Raw genomic sequence first — 13,506 nt, forward strand, 5'->3', positions numbered from 1 at the left:
AATGTGCTTTTACTTTTGCCTTCAAATGGTAGCAAACGAAACTGTTTTTTTATTTACAGAAGTATTTGTTAGAGTTTCTTTTAAAATGAATATATTTCAATAAAAAAGTGATTTGACATTTTAAAAAAGTATATGACTGTGGCAAATAGCATAAAGATAGGATGCAAATGACTGAGCTTAGGGATGCATTAAGTTAGAGCATTCTGATGACTAAAGAACTGACCGACTCCATGGCCTAGCATGTTCTTCTTTGGGCTGCGTTTGAGTTAGAGTAAGAACCATCTGGCTCTTGGCTCTCTTATGGGATCTGCTTATGAAAAAGGAGAAAGATGAGAAGAACCCTACGTCTATTAAACACTTGTTGTGTGCATCATTTCTTTGACTCCTCAGCACAACCCAATGAGGTCGTCCTATTAGTAACCTCATTTTATACATGAAGAATCCAAGGGACAGAAGAATGAGTAATTTGCCCAAGTGATCCCTCTAGAAACTGGCAAAGCTGTTAGACTCCAAAACCATGCTCTTGACTGCTGTTCATACTGTTTGTCACTAAACTTAAGGATCATAAGTCATCTCTAGAAAATGTGGGATGACTCTTTATCCCCGCCAGCAGTTCGGGTCACTTTACTGTATGTCTGATGAGTGCATAGAAATACCCTGAAGTTCACGTCCCACCTGCAAACGTCCGTCTGATTGAAGAGGAACTCTCATAGTTGACTTCATTCCAGGCCTGTATCTTTCAAAGAAAGACAGATTGTCTCATAGACATTCAACCCCTGCCCTTCCGCTTTCCTTCACAGATCCACTGTTGGGAAGGTTGCCCACTTTCCTCTAATCATTCCTCTCCTTGAATGGTTCTAAAAGTTTCCCAGTATCATTAGAAAACCAAAACACAGAGGGACATTCAGCATCATGAAACAGATAACATAGCTCCATTTGAATATTTAAAACATATATTCAAATTTCTACTAGGTACTGAGGGAAGAAGGCAACAAGAGGCCAGTGACGGTCCAGAGAGACCTCATGACCCCTGCAGTTATCATGTTTTAGATTCCCAGCTACCTGTACTCCTTATGGATTGTTTTACAAATGATTAGCTTTACGGCAAAGAGCCAGTCAAGTGAAAATAGCATACCTCTAAAATTATAACTAGAATAAATAAGTACATGTGCTTGACAAAACTTGTCTGTACATTGGTTTTGTGATTTAATTTCAAATTTGCACAAAACTATCTTAGCCTGAGACAAAGGATTGCTTGCTTGAGGGTAACTTATTTGGGATCAAGGGTTAAGGACGGTGGAGTGATACAGGGAACGAGGGAGAGGCAACACAAAGATGCATTATTGCATTAGCCACCCAATGGAAGAATGGTATTCATCCCATGGAACCTTCTGAAGAACCTTAGGAAATCTCGGGACTGTGTGCTCCAAAAGCTGAAAAGGGGAAGCATTTATTACCCACTAAAGGTGGTCCAAACTTGTGATCACGCACACATGGGTGCGGAGCAGGTTCCCATGGCTGCCCCATATTGTACCATTAGGACAGCTCTGGGGCAGGAGGCAAGAGGTACTTGACAGGGTCCCGAGGAGAGACACTGCCAGGTAGCATCCACCTGAATGTGGTAAAACTTCTCAGCCTAGGTAAGAGATGGGGCCAAGAACATTCAGAGTGGCTCCGAGGAGCTGCCCAGTATAAAACCTTTATCAACAGTTTCATGGACATCTGCCCAGGCACAATTTTTGAAGAATACCATTCACTCCTTCATAAACTCATTTGAAATCATTTATTAAGCGTCAACTGCATTCCAGTTCCTGTGTTAGATACGAGGGATAAAGCAGTGACCAGACACATAAGTAAGTGCCTTGCTCTCTTGGAGCTTACAGTCTTTGGGGGAATCAGACATTAGGTAAATTATAACATAATTACTGAACTATAATTATGATAACTGTTATGAAGGAGAAGGGTAGGATACACTTCCTAGTTATGAGAATCAAAGAAGGCTTCCCTGAGGAAGTGGCACATAAGCTAAAACGTGCAATGGAGGGGGGAAAGAAAGCAAGGGGGCAATACAGGGAAGAGAGGAAGAGAAAGAGTGTAGCTAGAAAGTGTGTGTTAGACGGAAAGATGAGCATGAACACATGCCCCCTGGCAGAAACACTTAAACTGTTCCGAGTAAAGAGCGAAAGCCAGTGGGTCTGCAGTGGGTGAGTGAACAGGAGATGTGGGGGTAAATTAAGGCAGGAAAGGTGGGCAGGGGACAATAAGGTTTTGATTTTATCCTACATTCATTGGGAACCTACTGAAGGGTTTTGGACAGGGGAACAATGTGACCAGGTTTGCAGTTTGTTTGTTTTTTTTACATAAATCAAGATGTACTTGTAAATACAAGCAGCAGAAGCTCATAAATGTTACACAGGTATTTAAAAAGAGCACAGTCTATAATCACTATGTAACAGTACTAGTATAACCAGGAGTGTTGATGAGGTGGGCGCAATGGACGGGGGTAGCCTGAGCCTGGAGTCTGGGAAGGTGTGCATAGGTCACCTTTTTGTTTGTTTTTGAGGACTAGATGTTCATCTGATTTGATGCCAAGATAGCAATTGGGTAAGCCAGGGTAAAATCCCCATTTAAAATTCTCCCCCTTCCTCAAAAGCTTCACAAGAAAATTTCTCCCCAAATTTCAACTAAAATTAACCTCTTATGTGGGTGGTGTTGGGGACCACCTATAGGGTGTGATTTGAGAAATGCTAAAAGACCACTCCTGGTCAACGTAAGCTTTCTCTGTCCTCCACTAGTGCCTAAGATGCTACCATCACAATTCTATTCTGCTGAATCTTCAATTGCCAAATATGCTAGCACAGAGCAGCCCACTGCTCTGTCCTGCTTTCCTAGGACAAAGCTGGGTTTTATTTTGTTTCCTCGGGGATGGGAGGGTTTGGAGCTTTTTGAGACCACTGGCCATAAAGGGGCATAGAGGAGCCATGAGTCTGGGCAGGTTACAGACAGCGGGCTCCTTTGACTTCATCATTTTGTTTTGGGCTGGCCCTGGTATGTGCAATGCGGACAATATGTATAAATGTGTGTGGATTTACATAGCGAAGGTATATGGGTATACTTATGACATGCACATGACTTGATAACATAGGAAGCAATAACAGTAAGGAACACCGGCCCTGGGACTAGGCCAAGCTGGGTTCAGATCACAAGCCTTGTAAGCCTAGGAAAGTTACAGCGCCTACCTTACGGGGTGGTTGGCAGGATTCAATGAGATAATGTGTTTAAAGTCTTGGCCCTGGTCCATGGCATGCAGCAAGTGCTCCCTAAATGTCACTGTTAAGATTACATGTGTGTTTGTCTTTACGCAAGCATGTGTGTGCGTGTGCCTTAGGTGCAGACTTGGGCGCCTAAAGGAGACAGAGTGTGTTTAAGAACAAGAGGGAAGGAGGAAGCATGTTCCCTAGCCCCGCAGCAGGAGTTGGGCCCTGGAGCAGACCTTTGTAGGGGGTGAGAGGACAGCAGGGCAGCTCACAAAGGAGGGAGCTCAGCTTTACCAAGCGGGAAACAGAGTAAGTCTCCTCAAAGGGCCTCAAATTACAGGGGGCTTCCTGATGAGCACGGAATCTATAAAAGTGGAAGTCACTGGAGACAGACGACAGAGCAAGATGTGATGTTGTTGAAGCTCAAAAAACGCCTCCAGAGACTGGAAAAAAATAAAGAGTCGAAAATGGTCTCTTTAACTGACACATCTCCACATTTGGCCTTGGTAATCAGAGGACAGTTGACTTTGCTCCATCCTAAAGCTGTCCACCATTTTGACTTTTATGCATGTTTGTGTTTTCAGAGCTGACATGGAAGAACTTTGAAAAACATGGAAACCACCACCATCTGTTCTCAGGCCTTTTTTTTCCCCCTCTGAAGATTTGCCCAAGAAGTGGTATCTAAATGCTTTCTGCATTAGACAGAAGTGCCATCCTTATGTTGAGAGAGAAGATACAGTAAAAAGGGACACCCAGTTTCTAGTCCCAGGTCTGCCCTTACCTCACTGGGCAACTTCCAGGAGTCTCTCTATCTCACTGGGCACAGCTGCCTCATCTGCAAAAGAAGTTGATTGGTCAATTTGGGTCATTATCTTTTGACTTCCTGCCATCCCAGATGAGGGCTAGCTCCTAGCATCTCTCCTCCCCTTAAAGCTATATCACCATATGACATGGTACTTAAGAGTACAGACCACCTGCCTCTTGCTAGCTGTGACTCCTGGGATGAGTTATTTATTTAACCTCTCTGTGTCTCAATTTCCTCCTTTGTATCATCGGGTTGCTGAAAGGATTAAAAGAGTTAATAGAGGTAAAGTGTTTAGAACAGTGCTTGGCACAGATAAGGGCTACTGGGGTGTTAAGTAATAATATTATTACTATTTACTTTATTAAATACCTTTGTTACTTTACATGAAATATGCTATTGATAAATCAAGAAATAAAAGGATAAACATTATTGGGGGCTATGAACAAATTCTCCGGTGGGTAGGGGTCAGAGAGAGAGCTGGGGCCATTGCTTTTCCTCTTTTTAAATCCCTTCTGTGCTTTCATTTTTTTCAAGGATATGTATGTACTATTGTCATTTTGTTTTGGATATGACACTGTTTTTTTTCAATTTAAAGAGACTGAACCAAAAGATCAGTCAAGTCCCCCTCAAATCTCTAAATTCAAGGATTGACTATGATTTTTAAGAGGCAATACTTTTGGGGTGACTGCTTACCTTTGTTATCATACCTACCATTACTGTGTTTGACCTTCTCAGGAAATCCTTATATAGGTTAAAAATAAACACAGTCACCTTCACATGTTTATAACTGAGCGGGTTTTGACTTCTTGGCTGAGAGAGAAAAATGAAAAAGGTGCAAATATAAACTATAAATACTTGGTCTTAAGGGCTGACGTGGTTTGCCCCCCTTATAACCTGTTGCATAAAGGAGAGCTTCCGGAGCAGAGTGAGCTCAAGGAAAACCGGCTGCTGGCTGCCCGGCGGTGAAAGAGTTAACAGGGCTGGGTAAGGCGATCCCTTGAAAGGAGTAGGACTCCCAGTTGTTAAAGTTTTCCAAGCTGCCGCAGGCAGCGTGGCTCTTGGGGAAAAGGAGGCAAGTTGAAGGGAGCCAGGCAGAGCCGCGGATCCTGCTGAGCTGAACTCAACAAGCGCAAGGTTAGTGACCCCGGCACAGCTCCCCAGAGCTGACATCTTTGGGGAGTTGTCTCTGGAAGGCAAGGCGCCATCTCTCATCCTCCTGTGCCGTGACTGTTCTGCTTCCTAGTGGGGCCACCCGCCCTCCTGCTGAACCTTGGGGCGGGGGGAGACCAGGAGCTGAGTTCACCTAAGCCTTGGCACTTGTGAGGGGCCCTGGACCTATTCCCAGGAGACTTTTCTAACCTGGAGACTTCTTTTCAGACATCTAAACGGAAACTTTTAGAACCAGCCCCCCCCCACACACACACACACACACACCTGTGTATGCTGCTCCATCTTGGGTTTTGCAGGCTGTGATGACATTCCAGAATTCCTAGCTGCTTCTGGTGAAACTAAGAGCAATTGTCAAAGTAGCTAAACAGGCTGCATGACTTTACCTTGTGGGAGGAATATTGTCTCCGAGGCTAGTGTCTGTCACTGAAAGTGAGTTTCTAGTAGACGTTTTCCTTGTACGTTGCCAGAACAAAATGATGCGGGCAGACGCAGTGGGAAGGAAATATTTCTACATCTGCATGAGAGTCAGATAAACTTACCCATGTACACTTGACTTGTCTGCAGGTGCTGCCAATGATAGATAAACTGAAACCTAGGGAAAGAAGGGGTTGATAGCTCCAGCTTCCAGAAATTGATTTGAGAATTGAAACTGTGTTGGGTGGTGAAGGACCCTCCTCATGCCCTGGCTGGGAGAGGGAAGTGGGTACAGCCACTTCAACAGGCTAATTCTGTCTCCCTACGCTTGCCTTCCACACGGAAGAGCGATGAGTAAGTAGTCAGTCACGGCTGAAGGCTCCCTCGGAGCCTCCAGCAGGCGGGAGCTGGGTCTTATACCTGCGAGCACTGAATCAGAATGAGTCATCTGAAACTTGGGTGCTAGAACAAAGTACTTGCAAACTGCCTTATGAGATACTGCCTCCATGTAGGTGGGGTATAGCTCTCGCAGCAGTCACATATTTTTTTTTTTCTCCTCTCATCCATTCTCCTTCAAACAGGCAGCAACTTTGACACGCTCAAGAGACCGGCTCTGCCCGCTTGGCTTAGCTGACCCTACAATGTGGGCTCTGCCCCTGCGGCTCAGGACTGGAGTTTTAAAATAAGATGGATGATTTGACGTTACTTGATCTTCTGGCGTGCCCCGTGTGCTTTGAAAAGCTCGATATCACAGCCAAGGTCCTCCCTTGCCAGCACACCTTCTGCAAACCATGTCTCCAGAGGATTTTCAAGGCCCACAAGGAGCTGAGGTGCCCCGAATGCAGGGCCCCCGTGTTTTGCGGTATCGAGGCGCTGCCGGCCAACCTACTGCTCGTGCGCCTCCTGGATGGTGTGCGCTCGGGCCAGAGCTCAGGGAGAGGGGGCTCCTTCCGCAAGCCTGGCGTGCTGACCTCACAGGACAGCAGGAAAAGCAGGACTAGCCCCAGAGGCCTGCAGTCCAGCCCGTTCCGGCTCGTGCCTAACATCAGAATCCACATGGATGGGGTAAGAAAGATCATCTTTGTTCATATCATGTCCACTTGGAGGTTGCATTTGTGTGTGCCAGCAGCGAGGGGCTATGTCTTGCAGTTACGTGTCTAACTGTCTAACAGGTGCTGCCGGGTATTCCTCGGAGATCAGTTTCTGTTGGGTGGCGACCATTTTACTGACATTTGGGGGAATCCTGAGCCTATCTGCTCATTCCAGGAATTCTTCTTAGAACTGTGGGAGCTTCCTAGGAGGTTCTTCTTGCTCCTCATCCAGAAGGTGGTAGGACAAGGAAAGCTTTCTTTGATTTTATTTTTGGTCTTTGGCTTCTGCTGTCCTGAGGCTAGCCCAGTGCATAGGAAATGCAGGACGGATAGGAAACAGGGAGCCAACAAACCCAACTGCTTGTTGCTTTGGGGATCTCGGAGAAGTTTCCAGATGTCAGGTTTTGTTTGACTGTTACCCAGATCCACCTCCCAGCCCGTCCCCGTCATAAAGTGCTATTATGACAAATGTTCATTCATAACCCATTCAAAGCTATCAAGGTAGTTGACACCCCAGTAGGGTACAGGAGGTACAGGAGGAGGGTGCACGTGTGGGTGGACTGACAGGTGGGAAACGCAGGGCTGGGAAGCACACATGTGAACAGGAGCCCCGCAGATGTGTCTTACTTTACAAAATGAATAAAACACACATCAAATGCACATCAGCGGCTGGGGTTAAACACCAAAGGGGCCCCCCCGCAGAGCCTATATATATAAGGTATCGCCCAGGGGATGCGTTGGGTGTTTGGACAATGCGAATCGCCGGGAGCCTTGCTGCGGGAAGCTGTCTGTGTAAGGGAGCGTCTCCAGAGAAAGACGTGAGCTGTCTGTGCATCCGGCAGGATTATTTGCACTGTCACCCCAGGAGTCAGTGTGCCAACCTGAACATGGCAAGCTGTGGCCTGACCCACCGGCAAACTTCAAGAGTCAAAGCCAGGCTCTGTGCAGTCTTCCTTACTGAGAGCTTTTGTACTGGCAGCAGCGTCCCAGGGTCCCAGGACTCGGGGCTGTGAGAAGTAACTGGGTGAAAGGGGGAAAGGGGGAGGTCCTCTGGAGTCCTTCCCAGCGAAGGAGAATGGGCTTGTGATGTGTGTTCAGAACGATTTTCTAAAATATCCCTTCCAACAGTTCACTTCTCCTTCAGTTCCCTGCGCCTTCAAGCCACCCATGCAGTAGGGGGAATGTGGAACCGTTTAAAAAGGAGAGTGGGAAGAGGCGGGGCATTGGAGCGGTGTCTTCACTCCAGACTTTTTGTTGCCATTGTGCTTGTGTGTGTGAACACATTCCAGAAAAGGGCTGGACGCTCTTCTTTAAGGTTTCCCATTAGCCCTGGGTCCAGCCATCAGTCAGAAGTCACAGGCTTGGAAAAGGCAGGATGGGGGTGGGGGAGCCAACTTCTCTCAGACATGCCTTATTTATAGAGAATGGGCTCCATCTCCAGCCAGCAAATCTCCCTTTGAATTCTTGAAACCCCGGCAACCCTTCCCCTCCCCCACCCTGCAGAGTCTGTCTGGCCTCCTGATAAAGTATCATTACTCACTAAGAATGCATTGCCAGACCGGAAGGAGGCAAGTCCCTTATCGCCTTTGGGTATTTTTGTTCGTGTTTTCACCTTTTTCGATGTGGCTATGTTGCTAAGAAGGGGTAGCAACACATGGACCCACAGCTACCAAGGTTTTGAACCCTAGACAATGATTCCAGGCCCCTCCTGGCAGAGGGAGTTGTGGGGATACAGCTGGTCATACGTAAGCAATAGCCATTAAGATACTGCATGTCCTTGGAACTCTTTCCCAGCGACTTGTAACATCAGACCAAGGTGCCAATCATGGCACTGTGCCCACCCACTGAGCTTCACTGGACCAAGTCCTGTCCAGTGAAGACAGAATCACTGTCTTCACTGTGAGGCTGAAAGACAAAATCAAGTCCTTGAGGGCTCTTGCTTTCAGGCAGGACCTGGTTTAGTAAAAAGATGCTCTGAAAGAGGGCAGAGCTGCCTGTTTTTCCTAAGCCCAGCTTTCTTGAAGGGCCTCACATCATCCCTTTTGCCTCTCTCAATGGGGACATGAACAAGCCCATTCCTGATGTAAATATGGCTGTCACGCTGCAACCTGTTTTACTCCCCAACATATAGCTAGCTTTCCTGTAAGTGTGAAAGCAATCCTGCATCCCTCATTTCAGAGAACTGAGGATTGTCTGGGATGCCACACTCTGCTGTGAGTCAGAGGAATGGACTTGCATCCTCAGTCAAATCCTCACCACGTTACTTGCCCTCCCATCCTCAGTTTACCCAGTCTAGTCAACAGTTAATAATACTCGCTGCCCACCTTCCTCCAGGACACTGTAAAAATTATCTTTGCGACACACGGCGTATCACCTTAGAAAACATATGCCATGTCCTGCATATGCATTACCTGAAATGCAAAGCAGAATCATTATCATTAATTTAAACTTGCTGTATGACTTTGGGCAAGCCACTTAAGTTGGCTGGGTCTCCATTTAAATTTCTGTAAAATGGGAAAATGTATTGTAAAAGCAGAGAGCCATTGTGAGACTTAACTAATTAGTGTTTGCCAAGCACTTTGAGATCCTTAAGATGAAAGGCATTTGGAAGATCCTTATCGTAGTAAACATTATTATTGACTGTTGATGGTGCCCTGCCGTGCATGAGGCATTTTACAAAACACAGAAGGAGTGATAGCCCTTGCAGGGGAGTAGAATAGGTATTATTATTGAACTTGAGTCTATGATGAGTCCAGGCCAGGATAATACTAAGTATGAAGCACTCCCCTAAGAGGGCATAAATAACCCGTGTTACAGGGTACCATTTTGTAAAACACCTCTTCCAGAGGACTCGGTGTTAACCTGGCAGTCTGAAAGAGTTCATTTAACTTCCTGTCCTCGAGCTTTTTAAGTCCAAAGCCTGTTCTGCTCACCTACACTCTGCTAATAAACAAGCTCACCACTGTCTTTTTGTTGGCTCCAAGAGGCCTAGTGCTTCTTGTGCCAGCCAGTATGCTAGGGTGGAACAAATGGTCACAGGTATGGTGCCAGCCCAAGAGAGAAAAAAAAAATAGCCCCTTGTGCCTACCCAGCTAAAATGCTCCCAAGCCGATTGTGTAAAGAGAAAGCTTGAGAAATGGCTGTAGGTTTCTACAGCATGCCATGATTTCAAACCGGGAGGTTAGAGCAGCAGACGCCCAGAGGGCCCCTGACAGAGTGAATCCCACTGGTTCGTCTCCTTTCCAGACTGCAGTCAGGCCAAAGGAGCTTTGCAAGGCTTTGAGAAGATGAGGGGCTCCTGAATAGCTGATCTGTCTTCCTCCTGATTCTGTTACCCTTTAATAGTATTTCTGAATTCAGATAGGCAGGGAAGCAACAAAGCTAAGTACTTACGAACTTAGGTTGGAAAAAATCAGAATCCAAATCCTGCTTCTGCCCCTCAGTAGTTGTATAATTGGGGTGAGTCACAAACCCATTCCCCACCTGTAAATTGGAGGTAATAGAAATACCTACTTCAGAGGGTTGCTGTGAGAAATAAATGAGATGATTCACATCAATTAGTTCTTAGCGCGGTGACTGGTTCAGATTAGGAGCTCAATAAATGTTAGCTGTTATTGTTATTGAGGTGACTCAACACTTTCCACTCTAAATTACACACCCTCTTTCACCCCCTTCATCGTTAATCGGGTGTGCTCCAGAGATAGTCCTTGGTACCCTGATTCCTGGCTTCTTTTGTTTGTCTCCCAGTGATCCATGGCCATGATTTACATGAGTTGATTCTAGGAGGAAACCTGCTAGCCAACTTCACTTCCCCAAATAGCAAGCTTAAAGGAACACCACATGCATGGCAAGAACCTGGTCCACTTCCAAGCATCACCGATTTTTCATTAACTTCTCTCTTTCCTATCCCCTGCCTCTCACTCTCCCTAACACAAATGTTGCCACCCTGGGTTTTGCAGGGCTGGACTTTCTCCCTTCTTTGTTAAGTATCATGCGAACCACACACATTCCTATCTCACTCGCCCTGTCTCAGCGAGAACACACCTGCCACCTCCAGCACACAGAGCAGGTGGCTGTGTCCTAGAAACTTTTTCAGCTGGTGTTGCAAGCAACTGAGGGAGAAAAATGAGGTCAGAAAGTACATGGGGGAATTGAGGCTGGGCAGAAACCAGAAGGCATCTGAGCCCCATTTCTCGGTCTCAGCTGTTGTGTCCTGCAGCAGAGCTGCGACACAGACCATGGTTTTTGCTAAATTTGCAAGGGGACTAAACCCATTTCAAGCCCCTGCAAATAGCAGGCAGGTGCCACCTGGGTCAGCGAGGACCACATGTGGCAGGTGGAAGAAGACGTAAAGGCAGGAGCTGGGGTGGAGAAGTCAGGAGATCCAGATGGTTCTCCAGTTTCACACACATTTGCAAACCTTTTTAAAAGCCACGTGGCCCCAGCTTAGCTCTGTCCCCAACCTATACTTCCTTCCTCATTACAGTTCCCTCCCTTTTGTTGATTACTATAGTGTTTAAGGATTGTAGTCAAATTGAGCAGTTATTCGTTAGCTGTGAGGCCTTAGGCAATTCATTTAACCTCTCTGACCTTCAGTTTCCATATTTGTATCATGGAGACAACAGCAGTGTACATATATCATAGGGCTATTATAAAATTAAAATGAGACAATGTATATAAAAAGTTTAGTACAGTGCCTGGTGCATAATGGGTGCTCATAAATGTTAGCAACGGCAAATAACAACCAACATTAGAGGAGAAAGTCCTTTGGCATTGGATTTGGAGTTCTTTGCATCCACACGTACACATGCAGAGACCTCCATTGAAAAGTAAGGGAAGGGGACAGCAAAAGGAAAGAGAGCTCTTGAAAAGACAAAACGACAGTGATGCAAAATGGTGGTTTTCAGTGGTTTGCCAAGGGTTATGAGCTATGAGAGGATGTGACTTTTATAGCTTGAGGGAGACTTACGGGGTTATGGAACTATTCCGCGTCCCCATTGTGGTGGCAGTTAAATGAATCTATATATGTGTTAAAATTCATAGGAATATATGCCAAGAGAAAAAAGTCATTTGCTTGTGTGACAATGTTTAAAATAGTGTTTTTTTAAATGAAAGGGAGCTCTTGTTCATGTCTTTCATTCTCTGCCCGATTTTCACCCGGCCCACTCTGACTGCCTTCGTCTCTGTGTTTATTGTTGTCAGTGCTATTTGGGAGAAGGCCTTTGCCATCAACTAAGTGATCAGAGTAATTCCTGCACGTGGGCTCCTCTCTGTTTTAGTGAGCCATCCTATTACCTGCTGCAGCTTTCTCATCAGTTAAAGGGGTCTGGCCAAACAGTGAACAAACACAGCAGCTCATCCTCCTCCATGGGATGGCCTGGCGAGATGGGTGGGGCAGAAGGGTCTCCTTACTCAACCTCACTTATCCACCATGGGCACTGGGTGGCATGTCACCTGAGGGATTCGGCCATGCATATTTTTGTGCTGTTTTCATTTCCTTTTAGGAATGGTTTACTGCCACATGTCCCTTCATACAATAAAGAGATTATGAAACATGGGAAGTCCAACCTTTGACTAGAGAAAAGCATCCTCATCTATCCCATTCCAAATGACTTACATAGCTTTGGGCTTAGCTGGGACCAGCTGAAATACAGCTCTCTTCAATTTCTTTACTTTCTCCCTTTCTTTCTCATTTTTTCAATTCATGCTTATATATTAGACCAGTCTTTCCCAAAGTGTATTCTGTAAGCTATTAATGCATGTTCCAGAAAGCTCCGAGGTTAAACAAACCTGAGATTAAAACATCTAAACTTTTATTTTTTCCTGCAGGACTTTTCAGAACTTTTAACATGCTAATGAATTGTTAATCTCTAAGTGGGAGATTATAATAAGAAATGTTTCCCAAATTTTTATGACAGTGGCGCCCCCTCCCCCCTTTTAGTAGCACCTTGAGTAACATTAATTGCCCATGAAACAAATTTGGGGAAATGCTGTATCATACAAATGCAGGGGTAACTGAGCCCCCAAAGAGAACCTCTATTATAGTTACAGACCAGTGACTCATTCCAAGAAGAGTTTTAGACAAGTTCTTGCCATTAGAAGATATTTTTGGAAAACTGTTTGAAACTCCCTATCATAACCATCTGCAATAGTTATTTAGCTCCTATCAGTAGTGTCTAGCTATAGGCACTATGGAAATCTATACAGCAAAGTCAAGGTTCTCACTTTCCCAGTGCTTACAGCCTAATGGTAAAACCAACATATTTATTTAAAGATATTATGCATTATAATATATATTATTTAGTTATAGCTCTTAAGAGAAAAAAGACGCTACTATGTTAGATAGTCACTGTAAGATACATCCAATTTTAGAAACATTAAGATGTGAAAAAAGGAGTGTCTTACTAAAGAGTACATATTGTCTGATTCCAGTTATATAAAATCTAGAAATGGCAAAACTATAAACTATAGTGATTTGGGGGGGGGGTAATATAAATGTTTTATGGGATGGTACATAGGTTTGTCTAAATTCATCAAACTGTACACGTAAAACAAGTGACTTTTTTGTATGTAAATTACAACTCAGTGAAGTTGATTAAGACAAAGAAGTCTTAGACTAAAGAAATGATGGTTTATGAAAATGTCAGGTAGTAAGGTGGCTTAATTTGAAGGAGTGAACCTCGGCCAATAAAAAAACCTTACTTATGCTGTCTAACCCTTTCCCCTTCTCCCTCATCCCCACCCCCTCCCAACTAATAGCCATCAGTTG

The 13,506-nt window shown here is 45.1% G+C and overlaps 2 protein-coding genes across 4 annotated transcripts in view; one reads left to right on the forward strand and one right to left on the reverse strand.

Annotated features, from left to right (window-relative positions):
• GRXCR2 (glutaredoxin and cysteine rich domain containing 2) overlaps positions 1-6,221 on the reverse strand; it is a 61,597-nt gene extending 55,376 nt beyond the window's left edge. The window contains exons 1-2 of the transcript XR_002126333.1: positions 5,497-6,221; positions 4,039-4,092 (exon numbers count right to left, since the gene is read on the reverse strand). The gene's annotated coding sequence lies outside the window, so the exon portion shown is untranslated. The remainder of the gene's footprint in view (positions 1-4,038; positions 4,093-5,496) is intronic.
• SH3RF2 (SH3 domain containing ring finger 2) overlaps positions 5,099-13,506 on the forward strand; it is a 108,753-nt gene continuing 100,345 nt past the window's right edge. For all 3 annotated transcript variants that reach the window (XR_002126332.1, XM_019663429.1, XM_019663420.1), the window contains exons 1-2: positions 5,099-5,196; positions 6,228-6,711. Coding sequence is in view for 2 of the 3 variants with exons in the window: in XM_019663429.1 (XP_019518974.1) it covers positions 6,334-6,711 (378 nt within the window). In the remaining variant the exon portion in view is untranslated. The remainder of the gene's footprint in view (positions 5,197-6,227; positions 6,712-13,506) is intronic.

This window comes from Hipposideros armiger, unplaced genomic scaffold, assembly GCF_001890085.2.
Source record: "Hipposideros armiger isolate ML-2016 unplaced genomic scaffold, ASM189008v1 scaffold_11, whole genome shotgun sequence".
In the NCBI taxonomy this organism is placed as follows: domain Eukaryota; kingdom Metazoa; phylum Chordata; class Mammalia; order Chiroptera; family Hipposideridae; genus Hipposideros; species Hipposideros armiger.